The 13,536-nt window shown below is 37.8% G+C and overlaps 1 protein-coding gene across 1 annotated transcript in view; it reads right to left on the bottom strand.

Moving 5' to 3' along the window:
• The window catches only part of LOC101862940 (zinc finger protein 423), a gene marked incomplete in the record, with an annotated part of 56,208 nt that overhangs the window by 837 nt on the left and 41,835 nt on the right, over positions 1 to 13,536 (bottom strand). Inside the window, 13 exon segments of the mRNA XM_005096402.3 lie at positions 998 to 1,146; positions 2,410 to 2,511; positions 3,487 to 3,662; positions 4,226 to 4,962; positions 5,853 to 6,110; positions 6,842 to 7,246; positions 7,617 to 8,045; positions 8,791 to 8,928; positions 9,372 to 9,539; positions 10,425 to 10,672; positions 11,031 to 11,201; positions 12,050 to 12,375; positions 12,950 to 13,120. Coding sequence (XP_005096459.2) covers positions 998 to 1,146; positions 2,410 to 2,511; positions 3,487 to 3,662; positions 4,226 to 4,962; positions 5,853 to 6,110; positions 6,842 to 7,246; positions 7,617 to 8,045; positions 8,791 to 8,928; positions 9,372 to 9,539; positions 10,425 to 10,672; positions 11,031 to 11,201; positions 12,050 to 12,375; positions 12,950 to 13,120 — 3,478 coding nt within the window.

The raw sequence follows: 13,536 nt of genomic DNA, 5'->3' as shown, positions 1-13,536 counted from the left end.
CGAGTATACTCGTAACGAGGACCAGTCCGGGCTACGAGTATTCTCGGAACAGCGATACGGTCATGTCAAAGAAGCTAGTTCTGCTTGTAATTACCAAAATACGCAAATACGGCGATGCTATCTCTGCATGCAAATTTTAATTTTCCAATGAACAGTGGTTTCTTTGTTTTTGATTGGTGTAGAAGCTTGAAAATTGTCTCAAAAACGCACATTCATGACCGACGAAGTACTTTTTGAAGTGGCGCTGGGTTGTGAGGGGGAATGATACTAATTTGATGAAAGTGGCTCTGAAATAAATGCCGTAAATTCCGTTTTGGATGATAAGAAACAGGACTTAGACTCATCTAATAGCGATTCCGATCATGGTGAAGGGGTCAGTACTGGAATTCGTGCTCGATGGGTATATTTCCTAACCACATACATTTACAAAAACTACATTCAATTTCTAACATAACTGCCAAATTTCCTTAAAAACTTAGTGTAAATGTAAGAAATATAGCACTTTGAACTATACGCACTGACTTCCGACTCATACGGCGCGGCAGCCCCAGGACGGGTACAGAGTCCGTGGGGGTACGACTAGGATAAAAAGAGTTAAAGAAAAGAAGAGTTTTCTCTATAATCAAACAAATATACACACCAATGAAACCAAACTTCTCCTGTAGGTAGGGCAATGCCCAATTTTTGTGTAGGTCAAGATTTCTGGAAACCCCCGAAATCTGGGTTAACTCGCTTGTCCTTAAAAGTGACCAAATTATAGCAGGGTCTACTGTGGGGCGATGCCTGCACACCAAACAGTTCGCACTGCCGTGCACCAAAAAGATCCTTGTTTGTACGTATGTTCTTGTCCTTCTTGTTTTCTCTCCTCAACTTCAATACACATTCAATCCCACAACTTAATGCGTTTTTTGGTTTCTTGCCACAACTGTATCTGTATTCTAGCATGAGTTTCAAAAGGACAGCCGTGAATCAAAAGTCAGTCTCTGCTGTTAGCTACCTTATGTGTCTTGAGATGACTTTCAATTTCCTGAGTAGAAGCAAAGTTTTCACCACATACTGGACAATTCAGATCTCCCCTTCCTTCTACCTCAGGCACTGAAAGTTCCTTCTCCACATGCATCTTGTCTTCTGCTCCATTCTTGTCATCTGGAGGGAGATCATTTGAACGTAAAGTGAGATCAAGTAATTGATACAACAAATACCCAAATCTCTCAATCGCATTATTTGTCTTAAATTTACTTAAATATACATGCAGAAAGCTTGCATAATGCACAGCTTTAGCTGCCATTAAGGATTATAGTGCTACAAATAGAATAATATTAGTTGTTCAAGCCTCAATTCTATCCACCCAAGGATCAGACAATAATTAAAAATCTTGATGAAAGTTCTATGTTTTTCACATCCCTTGCTGTCTAAACAGTGCATCGAATGGGGCACTCTGATTTGAGAGGTGAATAAATCATCATAATGACCAATCTATTTTGAGAAACAGTCTTCAATGCAAATAGAAATTCAAAGTAGAAACAACATTCCTTTCTGAGCCTAACTCCTCTTAATTCTGAAATTGAAATAGAAAAAACTCTGACCGACAACTGAAAGGAAGATTCACATACAACAACAATGTATGAGACAAGAAGACAAATTTTAGAGTCTTTTTTTTTCCCATGTCCTTATTTTGCTGCCGATATTTGTAGGTAACGTAAAAATGTATTGACATGGTGTAAATTGTTATGTTTCAAGAAAAAAAAGAAACAAGAAAAAGGGGAATAGTTTAGTTGATGAAGATGATGGTGATGATAATGATGATGATGGTGAGGATGATGGTTACAATGATGATGCTCTTATGTTGGAAATAGTCTGCATTTTAATCTTAGTGTTAAGTGCATTTCATTTTTTTTTTTGCACTTACTCTGGATCCCCGCCAGACTGTCCTGGGGGGCAGGACACAACCCTCATTCACAACTCCTCGCATAGAATGACCAGAAATTTGGAAATAATTCGTTATCTTCATCCGTAGCATTTAATAAAAGTATGCCAAAAGTCACGTGGGGGCCGCTTCTAAGTGATGACGTTGTTAGTGTGTTTGTTACCCAAAAACGTCTATGCTATTTTCAAAACAGTGAAAGGAGTATGGCCTATAACCTTTGCAATATTTTTCATCGTCAAGGCAGCTGCTTTCCGGAACCAAAGATTAACACGTCTAAAAATTATTAGTCTTTAAAAAGTACAAAGACATAATAAACCCACTTTAGTGCTATTAAAAAGCAAAACATTCAGAAACAGTGGAGAGACAGTAGATAAACTATTAGCGGTGCCCTCCAACACATAAAGGGCCAAGTTCTGTGTGTTGTCAGACAGATCATAACAGTAATATGAGCTTTCTAGAAGTAACCATTTCATGCTTTTTACCTAACTTCTTCTTGTCTCCCTGCTTGTGGACTCTCATGTGGAGGTTCAGGTATCGCTGAGATGTGAACGTCTTCTTGCAGATGTCACAAGGCAGAGAGGAGCCTGCATTTTTGTCAGATGAAACAAATACAATTTAAATAGACGTAAGAGTGTGTTGGCAGTTTAGTTAAAAATATTTGTTGGGAGGGGTTTGTAGACTTTGCATATGTAACTTGCATTTATGAGTAATTATATGTGAGTGTGTGCGTGTGCGTGTGCATGTGTGTGTGTGCGCATGTGTAGGAGCAAAGGCTCAATGAATTCATCATTTTTAATTTAAAAATACTGTTGCAGGCAAAATTGGTTCCAGTACAAAGGAGAAAAGAACCATTATTTGAAGTAATTTCATTTTCTTCTGATCAGATTTCAACATTATTCAGTTTTAACACAACACTGTTTGGCCTAATTTTTCAGTGAATTCCAAAGTTGACTTTTAACTGAGGATTTCTGTGTGCGAAAGCACTGGGTTCTTTTAAGCAACTAAAATTAGTCAAAGGATCAGTGTACCTCTTAATTTACTGAAAGAAAAAATAATAAAACCACAGTTAACCCCAGTCTTAACCCTTGCTCCTTTTTTGTCCAACTGTAAGTCAAGTTAATTTGACATAAATCCTGACTGCCTCTTTGTGAAACATTGATATATCATGCTTTGGGCAACTTTGACTGTTAAACAAGTTTTTAAAGAGACTTAAAGTTGAAAATCAATCATTTGGAATCCATTTAATATGAAGGCAAAACACCAGACAAAAGGTAAACATATCTATATTTGACTGGAATTTGGATTCGACAGTATCCATCCAAATTATAATATCTGGTTTCTGTTTGTGTATTCATAAATTTATATGCAGTAGAAACATTGTCGAGGAGAAAAGTGGCCATATTAGACAGGTGGCTGTCTTAAACAGCGTCATCATAATGTAAAAAATAAGCAAGGGAGGAAATGGGAAGAGGCCATTGTACAATAGATTGTCTTATACAGGTTGTCATTTTATCTGGATTCAGTTGCTTTCATCCACATCATCTGGATGTGTTACCAACCTGCTCTATGGGACAAGATGTGGTTCTGCAGGGCACTGAGGGTGGAGCACTCCTTGTCACACATCATACACTTGAAGCTTTTCTTCTTCCTGTGCTCCTCTGCACTGGAATGAACGGTGAAGAAATGTTGCTGCATTGCCAGGGCTGAGTTGAAGGTCTCTGAACAGAGAGAGCATCTGAAATCACCAAGAGAGAATGTGAAGGTGTTGGGTTTTTTTACCCTATGGCTGACATGTATTCATACAGTGTCTTTCTAAAAATAATTGAACATGTTCCTGATGTCATATGATTATTTGATTTCTCCTTTAAGGTGTTCATTTCATCATAATCTGGTTTTGGTTTTTGTCTGTAACTTTTTCATATCATGAGTAAGTCTCCATCACACCATCACTAAGGTGTTCTAATAAATACGTTTAGCTACAAATAACTATTATTAACTAGAATAATATATTACATTTCCATAGAATCTCACAAGACAGATACAAAGGTTTAAATGATACTATCACATGAAATCAAAGTACTGTAACTTGAAATTATTATTAACTATTGAAATAATATCTTCCTCTTAAACTCACAAAGCACAACTCATGACACAACGTTTATTCCATAGAGAGGTTGTGAAATCATTTCTTGAGTGTTTTCTTGATTTACTTGCACATTTTCAGAAGGAAATGAAAATGTTACTGATACAGATTCAATGATAAAGATATTTCATCAAGTTTTGACGAATAACTCTTACCTAATGGCAGGACTGCCATCTTTTTTCAAGTGTGTTTTTCTGTGGTTGGCCAGAGCTGTTCCAGTGGAGAAATATTTGTGACATTCTGGACACTCTAGACTAGCAGGAGCTGCTGTCAAGCTGGGCACTAACAGGGGGTCTTGTCTTTTTGAGGCCGAAGGTGAATGGCCCGACTTCTTAGATAAATCGTAGGCCTTAACGTCTTGAAACCTCTCCAACAGTCGTTTGTTTGTAAGAGAAAGGGATGGAGACAACTCCTGTGCTTTAGTCAGCGGTGATGATGACGACAAGAAAGACGCTAACGATGCCATGGACATTGCTGCAGAAGATGATAAAAGAGAAGCGGAGAGAAGTGGAGAAGCTTGGTGCATGGAGCTGAACGGATCTGCTCCATGGCCGTAGATAAGCTTGTGATTTTCGTATTCAGCACTGAAAAAGAATTTCTGAGAGCAGTGACTGCAGGCAAATTTCTTAAAGGATGCATTGTGCTCCAAGGCATGGACTTGAATTTCTTGTGGCGATTCAAATGTTTTGTTGCACACGAAGCAGACGATATCTCTACCAACGAAGCTGTGCTGGATCAGATGGGTCTGTAAACGCCCTGGTGAGTCAAACAGAGCCCCACAGAGACGACACTCATGTTGGGTGCCTTCTGTCAACATGTGGCTGGCTACGTGAAGCTGTATTTCATATTCAGTTGAGAAGGATTGTTGACATTTGATGCACTGGAAATTTGCCTGAGGAAGTCAAGAGCATAATTATGGCTTCTTCATATTATGATTAATGACCAAAATAAAAAAAAGTAAATTTAAAGCTTTGCAAGAGCCAAACGAAAATTCGTTTTATAAGGCTCATAAAATTGCGCTTTTTATCTGTTAATTGAAAAGGAAAAAATGTGAAATCTCAAGTATGAAGAAGGCAATTCAGGTTGGGGGCCAAAACCACTGCTTTCCAAAACATATTAGCTGATCTCTTTTTGCATCAACATTAACTATGTATTACTGTAAAGCACTTTCAGTATTTGCTTGAGAAATTATTTTGTATAAATGCAATATATTTTACTATTACTAGAATAATTAATTAAAGAAATAGACCTTATTTATTTAACAGGTAAACACGAGCAGAATAATCCGTTTCCTGAAGCTTTTCATTTAAATTAGCCAATACAGACGATTAACAGCACATAAATTACTTACTCTAAGGTTGTTTTGGAATCTAAGTTGTCGGGAACAATATAACCAAATGATACATCCTGAAAATATTCTAGTTTTTCGTTTATTCCTTCTTCTACTTTCCTATCAATACAGTCAAATCATTTTTGGTGGACTAGATTTTCTCCAACCCCTGCTATTCTAACTTACAACATAAAATATCATCCTGGAAATGCTGTCTTTTTTTAGTTATGAAATGCTCTTAGATTGGCTTTGTGATAAAATTCTATACAATTTCACTTCTATTGAAAGTTCAAATAGAAACAAAACATGAAAGTCAGTTCTGCAACACACGCAAAAGAACAGTAATTTCTTCTGAGCAAAAGGTGACAGTGCACAGCATATACAAAAGTACAGTCATTCAAAATCAAAAGTGACACCATAAAGGCTGACTTTATAACTTTTCCATCAATTACCTTGTGGGTCAACATGTGTGTCTCCAGTAGCTGTGCTGTAGCAAACTTCTCACTGCACTGAGAGCATGTGTGTAGTGGAGCCTCTCCATGGTAACACGGCTTACACACATAATATGTGCGGCCGCTAGAGTTGAGCTTAGAGACCAGGTTCTCCTTAGATTCAAAACTTTTTAAGCAAACACAGCAGGTGAAGAAAGATGGGCGTGTCTGGAAATGGTGACGGCCATGCATTTGAAGTTCTACCAGGGAAGACAAAGTCTGTTGGCAAAAAGTCAGAGAAGGACAATGGACCACAATTCCTCATTCATAACAATTTTAACATGTTCATGAATTTATTGTACCTCTGTGTGGATCATACTGAATTGCAATAGAGCACTCATCAGCATCATCATTGCTTTTCTCACTTTGCATTAGGGTATAGGCCACAAACAAACACTTAACACTTTTTCCTATCTTGGGGTTGAACATTATTTCATATGTCTTCACACATTTTTCTGTGACTCTTCTCCACGTTCCACATGGCCTTTTTCCTTGATACAGAACATTACATTACCGTATGATTACGTTAAATGCCTCATAAAGTTGATTTCCTTAACCAACAAAAAGGTTTGGTTTGAGATTCTAGAACAGATTCATGTCATTATGTAAATAAACAAAGGTAAACCTGATTTCTCTATGCATAGCAACCTTATAATGACTTCAGTCTCTCACTGTTAACTTCTCCTTAACCAAACAAAACCCCCCAAATGGATAGTGAGAACTCTCTTCAGTTTTAATCCAGTCTAAGATAAATGATGTTCAATACTACGGTATTCCCCAGTTAATAGTCTGCAAGACAAAAAACTGGCATGGGGCAGAAAGGCAAAAGACAGCAGGCAAAATTTGGTCCTCTGACAATACTGGCCATTTTTTAAACACCAGGATTCACTAACCAATGGAACCTCTAGCATCATTGCAGTATACAAAAAAAGAAAAAAGCGACACATTACCTGGCGACACACAACACACTGCAGAAGGGATCCCTCAAAGCCGTGCTCCTGAGCGTGTATGTAAAACTGCTCCTGACTGGTGAGGGCGACTCGACACACTACACACGTGTTTCCCTGGTGGATCTTACAGTGCGTTAGCTTATGTTCAGCTAACACACTGGGTGACACAAATGTCTCATCACAGATACTGCAAGTCAGGTTTCCCGAGTTGACGTGAATCTTCATGTGTTTGTTATACTCCAGGCTTGTCTTGAATGTCTGGCTGCAGAACATGCAGGAGAAGTGAGACGTCGGGGAGGGTAAGGCGAGAGAGGTGCTGGCTGAGCTTGTGACCTCTGATGACACTGGACTGGTCAGCGCAGATAGCAAAGTCTGGTTGTTCAACAGCAACTTTTCATGGCTCGTCTAAAAAGGAAAACAAAAGAAGTAAGGTACAAAATTTCAGATTTGCAAGGAATATGTTCAATTGTTGTATGCATTCTTACTTTCATATTCTGTTCCACTGTCAATATAGTTTTTTTCAGTTTTGTAGAAGGATATTTTCTTCTTTGATGAGACTAGACGGATACTTGTGATAAATCAATCTTCTTAACTTGCCCAATCTTGCTTGCACTATACCAAACAATTTTCAAGAACAGAACAGAGGAGAGTACAATGGGCATTCAAAAAAATCAATTAAGAATCCATAAACGAAAAATTTCAGGATCACAATTACCTTTCAAAAATCGGACAAGACACCCCCCCACAACAACAAAAATTCAAATGACATCTCTACCTTTTGATCTGCATCATTCTCAGTGCACCCAGTTTTCCCTGCAGACTTGAGGCCGTGATCCTCTGCTTTGTGAATGTTCAGCAGCACCAGATCGCTGAACTTGACATCACAGATGTTACACATGTGCAGAGGCTCTGTGCTCTTCCAGATGGAGGAGACAGGGGTATTGGAGATGGGTGAGGGGAGGGGGAGGGGCGACGGTACTGGCGTGTTTGCCAAGACCGAGGTGTACTGCCTGTGTGGAGAAGGTGCCGATGGGGATTTGAGGATGATACGGGGAGAACATGACGACGAAGATGATGATGAAGAAGATGAGGAAGGGATAGAGTTGTATGAGGAGACAGGTTCTATGTTTTCTTGTTTTACAACGACATCCCTAGCTGGAGACACTGATAAGCCGTGGTGCTTCTGCTTTCTGGGGCTTGATTTCTGGAACAACATAAAGAATATAATCAGTAAAACTAACTGTTGAGGTCACAAAGAATTTTTCAAAATCAGAGTATTCAAAGTCAGACCACAACTTCGAGTCAAACACCTCAAGCCAATTTTCCTGACAAACTGTCTATGGAGTCTTACTGTAAAAAGTATACATAGTAAAATACTGGAATCAGAAAGAACATTACCTATTTCCAAAACTACAACTTATCACATGGAAGTGTAAAATTTGTCATTTGAGCAAGGAATTAATTCATTTTGCTTTTCCTGGGATTATTTTGTTTTTCCTCCTGTCTCATCACTTTGTACTTTCACATCCAAATGACGTACTTTGTAGCTTGTGAAGCTTTCTTTGACCGATTCGCTACATAATTTTTCTACCAGCCTGGGCGTGAAATGTCTTCGGCTAGAAGGTACCTGTTTAGTTTATACATTTAGTTTTTGTCTCCCGATTTACCTATTTGTTTTGCAAAATATAACCTATTATTTAGCCTATCAGAAGAAAATAAATTAAAACAGAATTTTGAAAAAAAAAAGAAGTTTAACAAAAACGCTGATATTACTTTCAAAAGTTATGGACTGGAATAGCATAAATATTTATAGAGGCACATAGTGGAGCCAAGGAAACAGCTTGTGGTAGAGATTAGGAAAATGTTGAGCCAAGTAGTCGGTTCATCATAGTGAATGAAATAACTTTGTTTCTACCCACCCCCACCCCCCTCATCCCCATCCAGCTGACCTGTGCCATGTCAGGCTTGATGTCAGTGTGACAGCTCTGCATGTGTTGGTCAAGCAGGTACTCAATGTGGAAGGCCTGGTCACACATGGGACAGGTGAACTGTTTGCTGTGGGTGGTCAGGTGGCACTGGAGCTCCACCTATGGAGAGAATCATGACATGTGTACACAGAGCAAGAAAGAAGGAGGATGTGTTATGGTTCACTAAAGCATGAGGATCGAAAGAATGTCTTGCAGGCTTCATTTCATTCTGTAAAAGACTTTGTTTTACCATTTGTACTTGAACGTTCTCTTCTTTTTTAAAATTAGAATATAAGTTTTCGAGAAGAGCAAAGCATTCACTTTTATTTGCACTTTCTGCTCAGTCTGATTAAAATGATATTGAATTTTATTCTAAATGAAATCTACATGTACATTAGCAATAGATTCATTTGTATAAATTCGTTTCAATAGAAATATCTTTGACCCACCAACATGAACATGAGTAAATGGGATGCCACTCTCAATTTCAAGGTTTATCATTGCAACCTCTTTTCAATGCAAAATCTTCAAGACCATCTTATCATTCCTTCATCCCTTCTCACCTCACTAGTGAAAGATTCCTGGCAGAACAGACATCTGTATGGCCTAGACATGTGCAGGTGATTCACCCTCACATGGACCTGCCACTCCATCTCGGAGCGGAACATGATGTCACAGGACACACACTTGTACAGTTTACACTCATTGCTGTGCTTGATGGCAAAGTGAACCTAGAGAGAGAAGAAATGCAATGAAAATCGTTCATCACAGATGGATATACTTCATCAAATTAAGATCCAGAGTTCTCATCTAATGAGCAGGTGCTTGGGAATAAAACCATTAAAAAAACATCTGCAAAACTTTGTGTTTGCCTTTTCGTAAAGTGATAAGTCACCTAATTACTTGACCTGTCTGGATCATAGCTGCTGTCTAAAAATGTAAAAATAATAAAACCAAGCACGCCAACAATATGGTTGCAATAATTTCATTTCTTCAACACATCTCCCTTTAAAAATGAAAGGAACGTGTAGTTACTTCTGATCAACAAAAAGTCATTCTTTTCAACTCTAGAATGGTCTGTGTGACATGCAGTGTGTTCATATGTTCATTTCTGAAGAAGTAATCATGATGTATTTTTGAAAAAATATAAAATTTAGAAAAGCATCATTGATTTCAAAATATCTGTGAGAAATGCAAAATTGACAATCTCTTCACGAATATTTGCATCCAGTTCCACCTTGGTGACAACTTGCGAAAAAAAAAGAGAACGACAAAATATTATGCAGGGGATGAAAGCCTTAAAGGAATGATTCATACATCCCATAGCCATCTGTATATGGCACATCTCATTTTTGCTACTATTGAAATAAAAGGACAAAACTATTTCAATAAACTATTTATCATCTAATAATGGTAAAAACTTGCCATGCATGTTTCTTTTATGACTGCCTGCGCATTTTGTTTTGATTTTACCAAGAGATTGATATAGTACCACCAAAGAAAATAAAGGCCAGTTGCATTTTGACCCAACTCTGAGTTGTACCAATTTGTTGGCACAGTGACAATGTAGGCCTATGAGTATTATTGTTACGTTGGAATCAGACAAAACAATTTACCTGTATGTTCACTTTGGAATCAAAGATGTCTTTACACAATGAGCAGCGGTACAGGTGATGCGCGTGAATGTCCATCAGGTGTTTCTGTAACTCATCAGGCTTTGAAAAGTTTTTGACGCAGTTGCTGCATCCATACTCTGTGCTGACACACAGATAGTGCAGTGAGGCGTGTGCTTCCAGCTGCTCCTCCGTGCTGAAACTTGCCCCACACTTGAAACACTCATGTACCTTGCTGGCTGCAGACTGGCCTGTTGGTGTTAGCAGTTACAGCATCAATACAACATTATATTCTGTAAACAATCAGTTCAAAGTTTTTACAAAAGCTGCTACAACAACAAAAATTTTCTTTTCATTAAAAAAATTGCTTTTCAAATTTTGCCATTACCCTTTAACAAAAAGCTGCTCTTTTCAGTTAATTGTTCTTAAAGTCAACACCCTTCAAATACAACTGAGACAAGCGGTGCAATAATTATTAACATAATGGAATGGTTTTCAAAAATCTTTATAAACTCAGCTCAGCAAGTTGCCTTAAATAATCATGTCAATCGTTGTTGTCAACACAGAATGATTTAAATCAGTTGTCTAAGATTTTGAAATCCTCCTTACTTTGATTGCTCCCGCCATTCACCTCCGACTCCTCCTTCAGTTTCGGCGGTTCACACGCACCATTTGCAAGAAGAGACAAACTAAGTGATGCCTCAGCATGTAGAGCCATGTGGCTGTCATAAGATTGCTGGTCATGAAATGAGATGTTGCACTGATCACACTTAATATCACCTGAGGATTAACAAAGAAACTAGACTGATTATATTATAATAATTAATAATAGAAGAGTATTTATATAGCGCATATCTCTGCTAAACAAAAAAGTTTTCTGTACTTTATAACCTATATTATTACCCAAGCAGACCCTAGAATACTCAGAAACATTTTCAGCTTTCTGGGAAGGATACAGCACAAGCAACGAATACAGCACTCCTCCAACAACAACAAACTCACAAGATCTTTCACGGCCTATAACCATGTTTCCATTCCCATCTGGGTGAAGATAAAATTATTAGTAAAATGTGGCTTTAGGAGTGCATGTTACAAGTTCATCAGTGCCCAAGCATTTTAAAGCACCAATAATCGAAACTAATTAAATGAATCAAAGTATTATAATAACTTGAAAAAGAGATCCGAGTACAATCAAATCTGCTCTGATGACCACCTGTCCAAGACAATCAGCTGTACAAACAATGACTTGCCATTTGCTCCCCTCTCCCTCCTTTTGCATTTTTGAATATTATAATGCCATTGCCCAAAAGAACCACTGGTCTAAGATGACAACTTTTCTCTTCTACTTCTACCATGGGTGGTCGTCTTGGACAGGTCATGTGTATTCCTTCGCTTGGATACACCATAAAAGACAAATATAGCACTCAAGAATTTTTTTTCACAAAAGGAAAAAACTGCTCAACATGTTAGCCTACCTCTTAGCCTCTTAGCTAAACCATACTCAAAACATTACACCTAACTTTGATAGACTGTAAAACTTATCTTAAAGTATTATAAATATAACCATGACAGTTTTTTTAAAAAGCATCGACATGGAAAAGACAAAACTGGAATAATGTGCAACAAACCTGGTGAAATACTTTTACGTCTGTCCACAGCATTAGTCAAGTCCAAGATCCTCCCAGCTGATGAAGTCTTAGGATATTTTGCTTTTGGTTGGCCATCATCAGCCATCAAGAAAGAAGGTAAAGATTTTGTTGCACCTGAACTTTTTGAAGCACCCCTTGATCCATTCTCCAGTGATGAACGAGAAGAAGCAGTTGATCCATCTTTGCTAGACTTACCAGAGGACTTCTTCCCCTTGCCTTTCAAAGCTTTCCTGTCCATCACAATGTTATGGACTGTAATCATGTGATCCTCCAAGGTTCGTGGACTTGCGAGTGTCATATTGCACCTGAATGATATTCACAACAGTACACAGGGAACAGTCAGACAAAATTTATGGAGAAGGAAATGCTAAACAGCACTTCACACAACAAAAATTAAAACTTCTGACAGTGGTTGAAAAGTGTATGGTTAACACGCAACCCAATTGATGTCACTCATTTGCACATATAGCTCTAAGACACTTCTGAAATAACAGAAAAATACTTTAACAATTCTGGTACAATGCTAACTACTGCTTTTATTTAAACGATTGTTACTACCTTCAGTTACTGACTTATATTTGCTCTTTATTTTTGGCAAGTCAAAAGTCTATCATTTACATTTCACTATCTGTTATAAGCGGAATCATAATCCTAACAACACAGTGTTCATTTTACTTTTTTCATCAACAAGAGTTACTGTGCCGGCTATTATAAAAAATTCTTTAGCCCTAAACAATAAGTTGCAGAACATTCCAATATGTTATCTGAGAGCAGAGTGGGAAACTATTTTTGTGTTGCACAAAGTGTTATCTAGATTTTGGAAAACAAAAACTACTTTCGTGCTTATCTTATTGCAATGACACACATTCTAAAACTTACCTGTTACAAAAAGCAGCATCTATGCCATTAGAGCGCTGCTGTGCATGTACAATGCCCTTGTGTTTGGCCAGAGCATCTAGACTGTGAAATCTCTGTACACACATGCTACATGGGTACGTGATATCCAGACCGTGTTGACTCCGATGGACAACTGTCATGTGATCATGGAGGCTGAAATTTAGGACAGATGATGTTGCAGGAAAAAAATATTGAAAACAATAGCACAATGATTACATAACTTTTGTTTATTTGGTCAATACTGTACAGAGAGAAGTACTATAAGTACCATTTTTTTTTAAATAGGCAATTTGGTTAGACATTTCATAGAGTATTACTTCACTGGTCTTTATAAATGAATTTTTCTTTCGATATTTAGGTCGGAAAATAATTTGTAAGTACTTTCATTTCTGTTATAACAGTACATACTCCTGCTTCAGCTCAATTCAGAAGCAATCACATTAATATGCTGCAAAAAACAACAAATGTATGCATGTCAATGTAATCACACAATTGTCAAAAAAATTATTTCTACACACACAAGCACACACACACATACAAGCACACACACACACACACACACACACACA

This window comes from Aplysia californica, unplaced genomic scaffold (genome assembly GCF_000002075.1).
Source record: "Aplysia californica isolate F4 #8 unplaced genomic scaffold, AplCal3.0 scaffold00128, whole genome shotgun sequence".
Classification (NCBI taxonomy): Eukaryota; Metazoa; Mollusca; class Gastropoda; order Aplysiida; family Aplysiidae; genus Aplysia; species Aplysia californica.
This window is presented reverse-complemented; position numbering and strand designations above follow the sequence as displayed.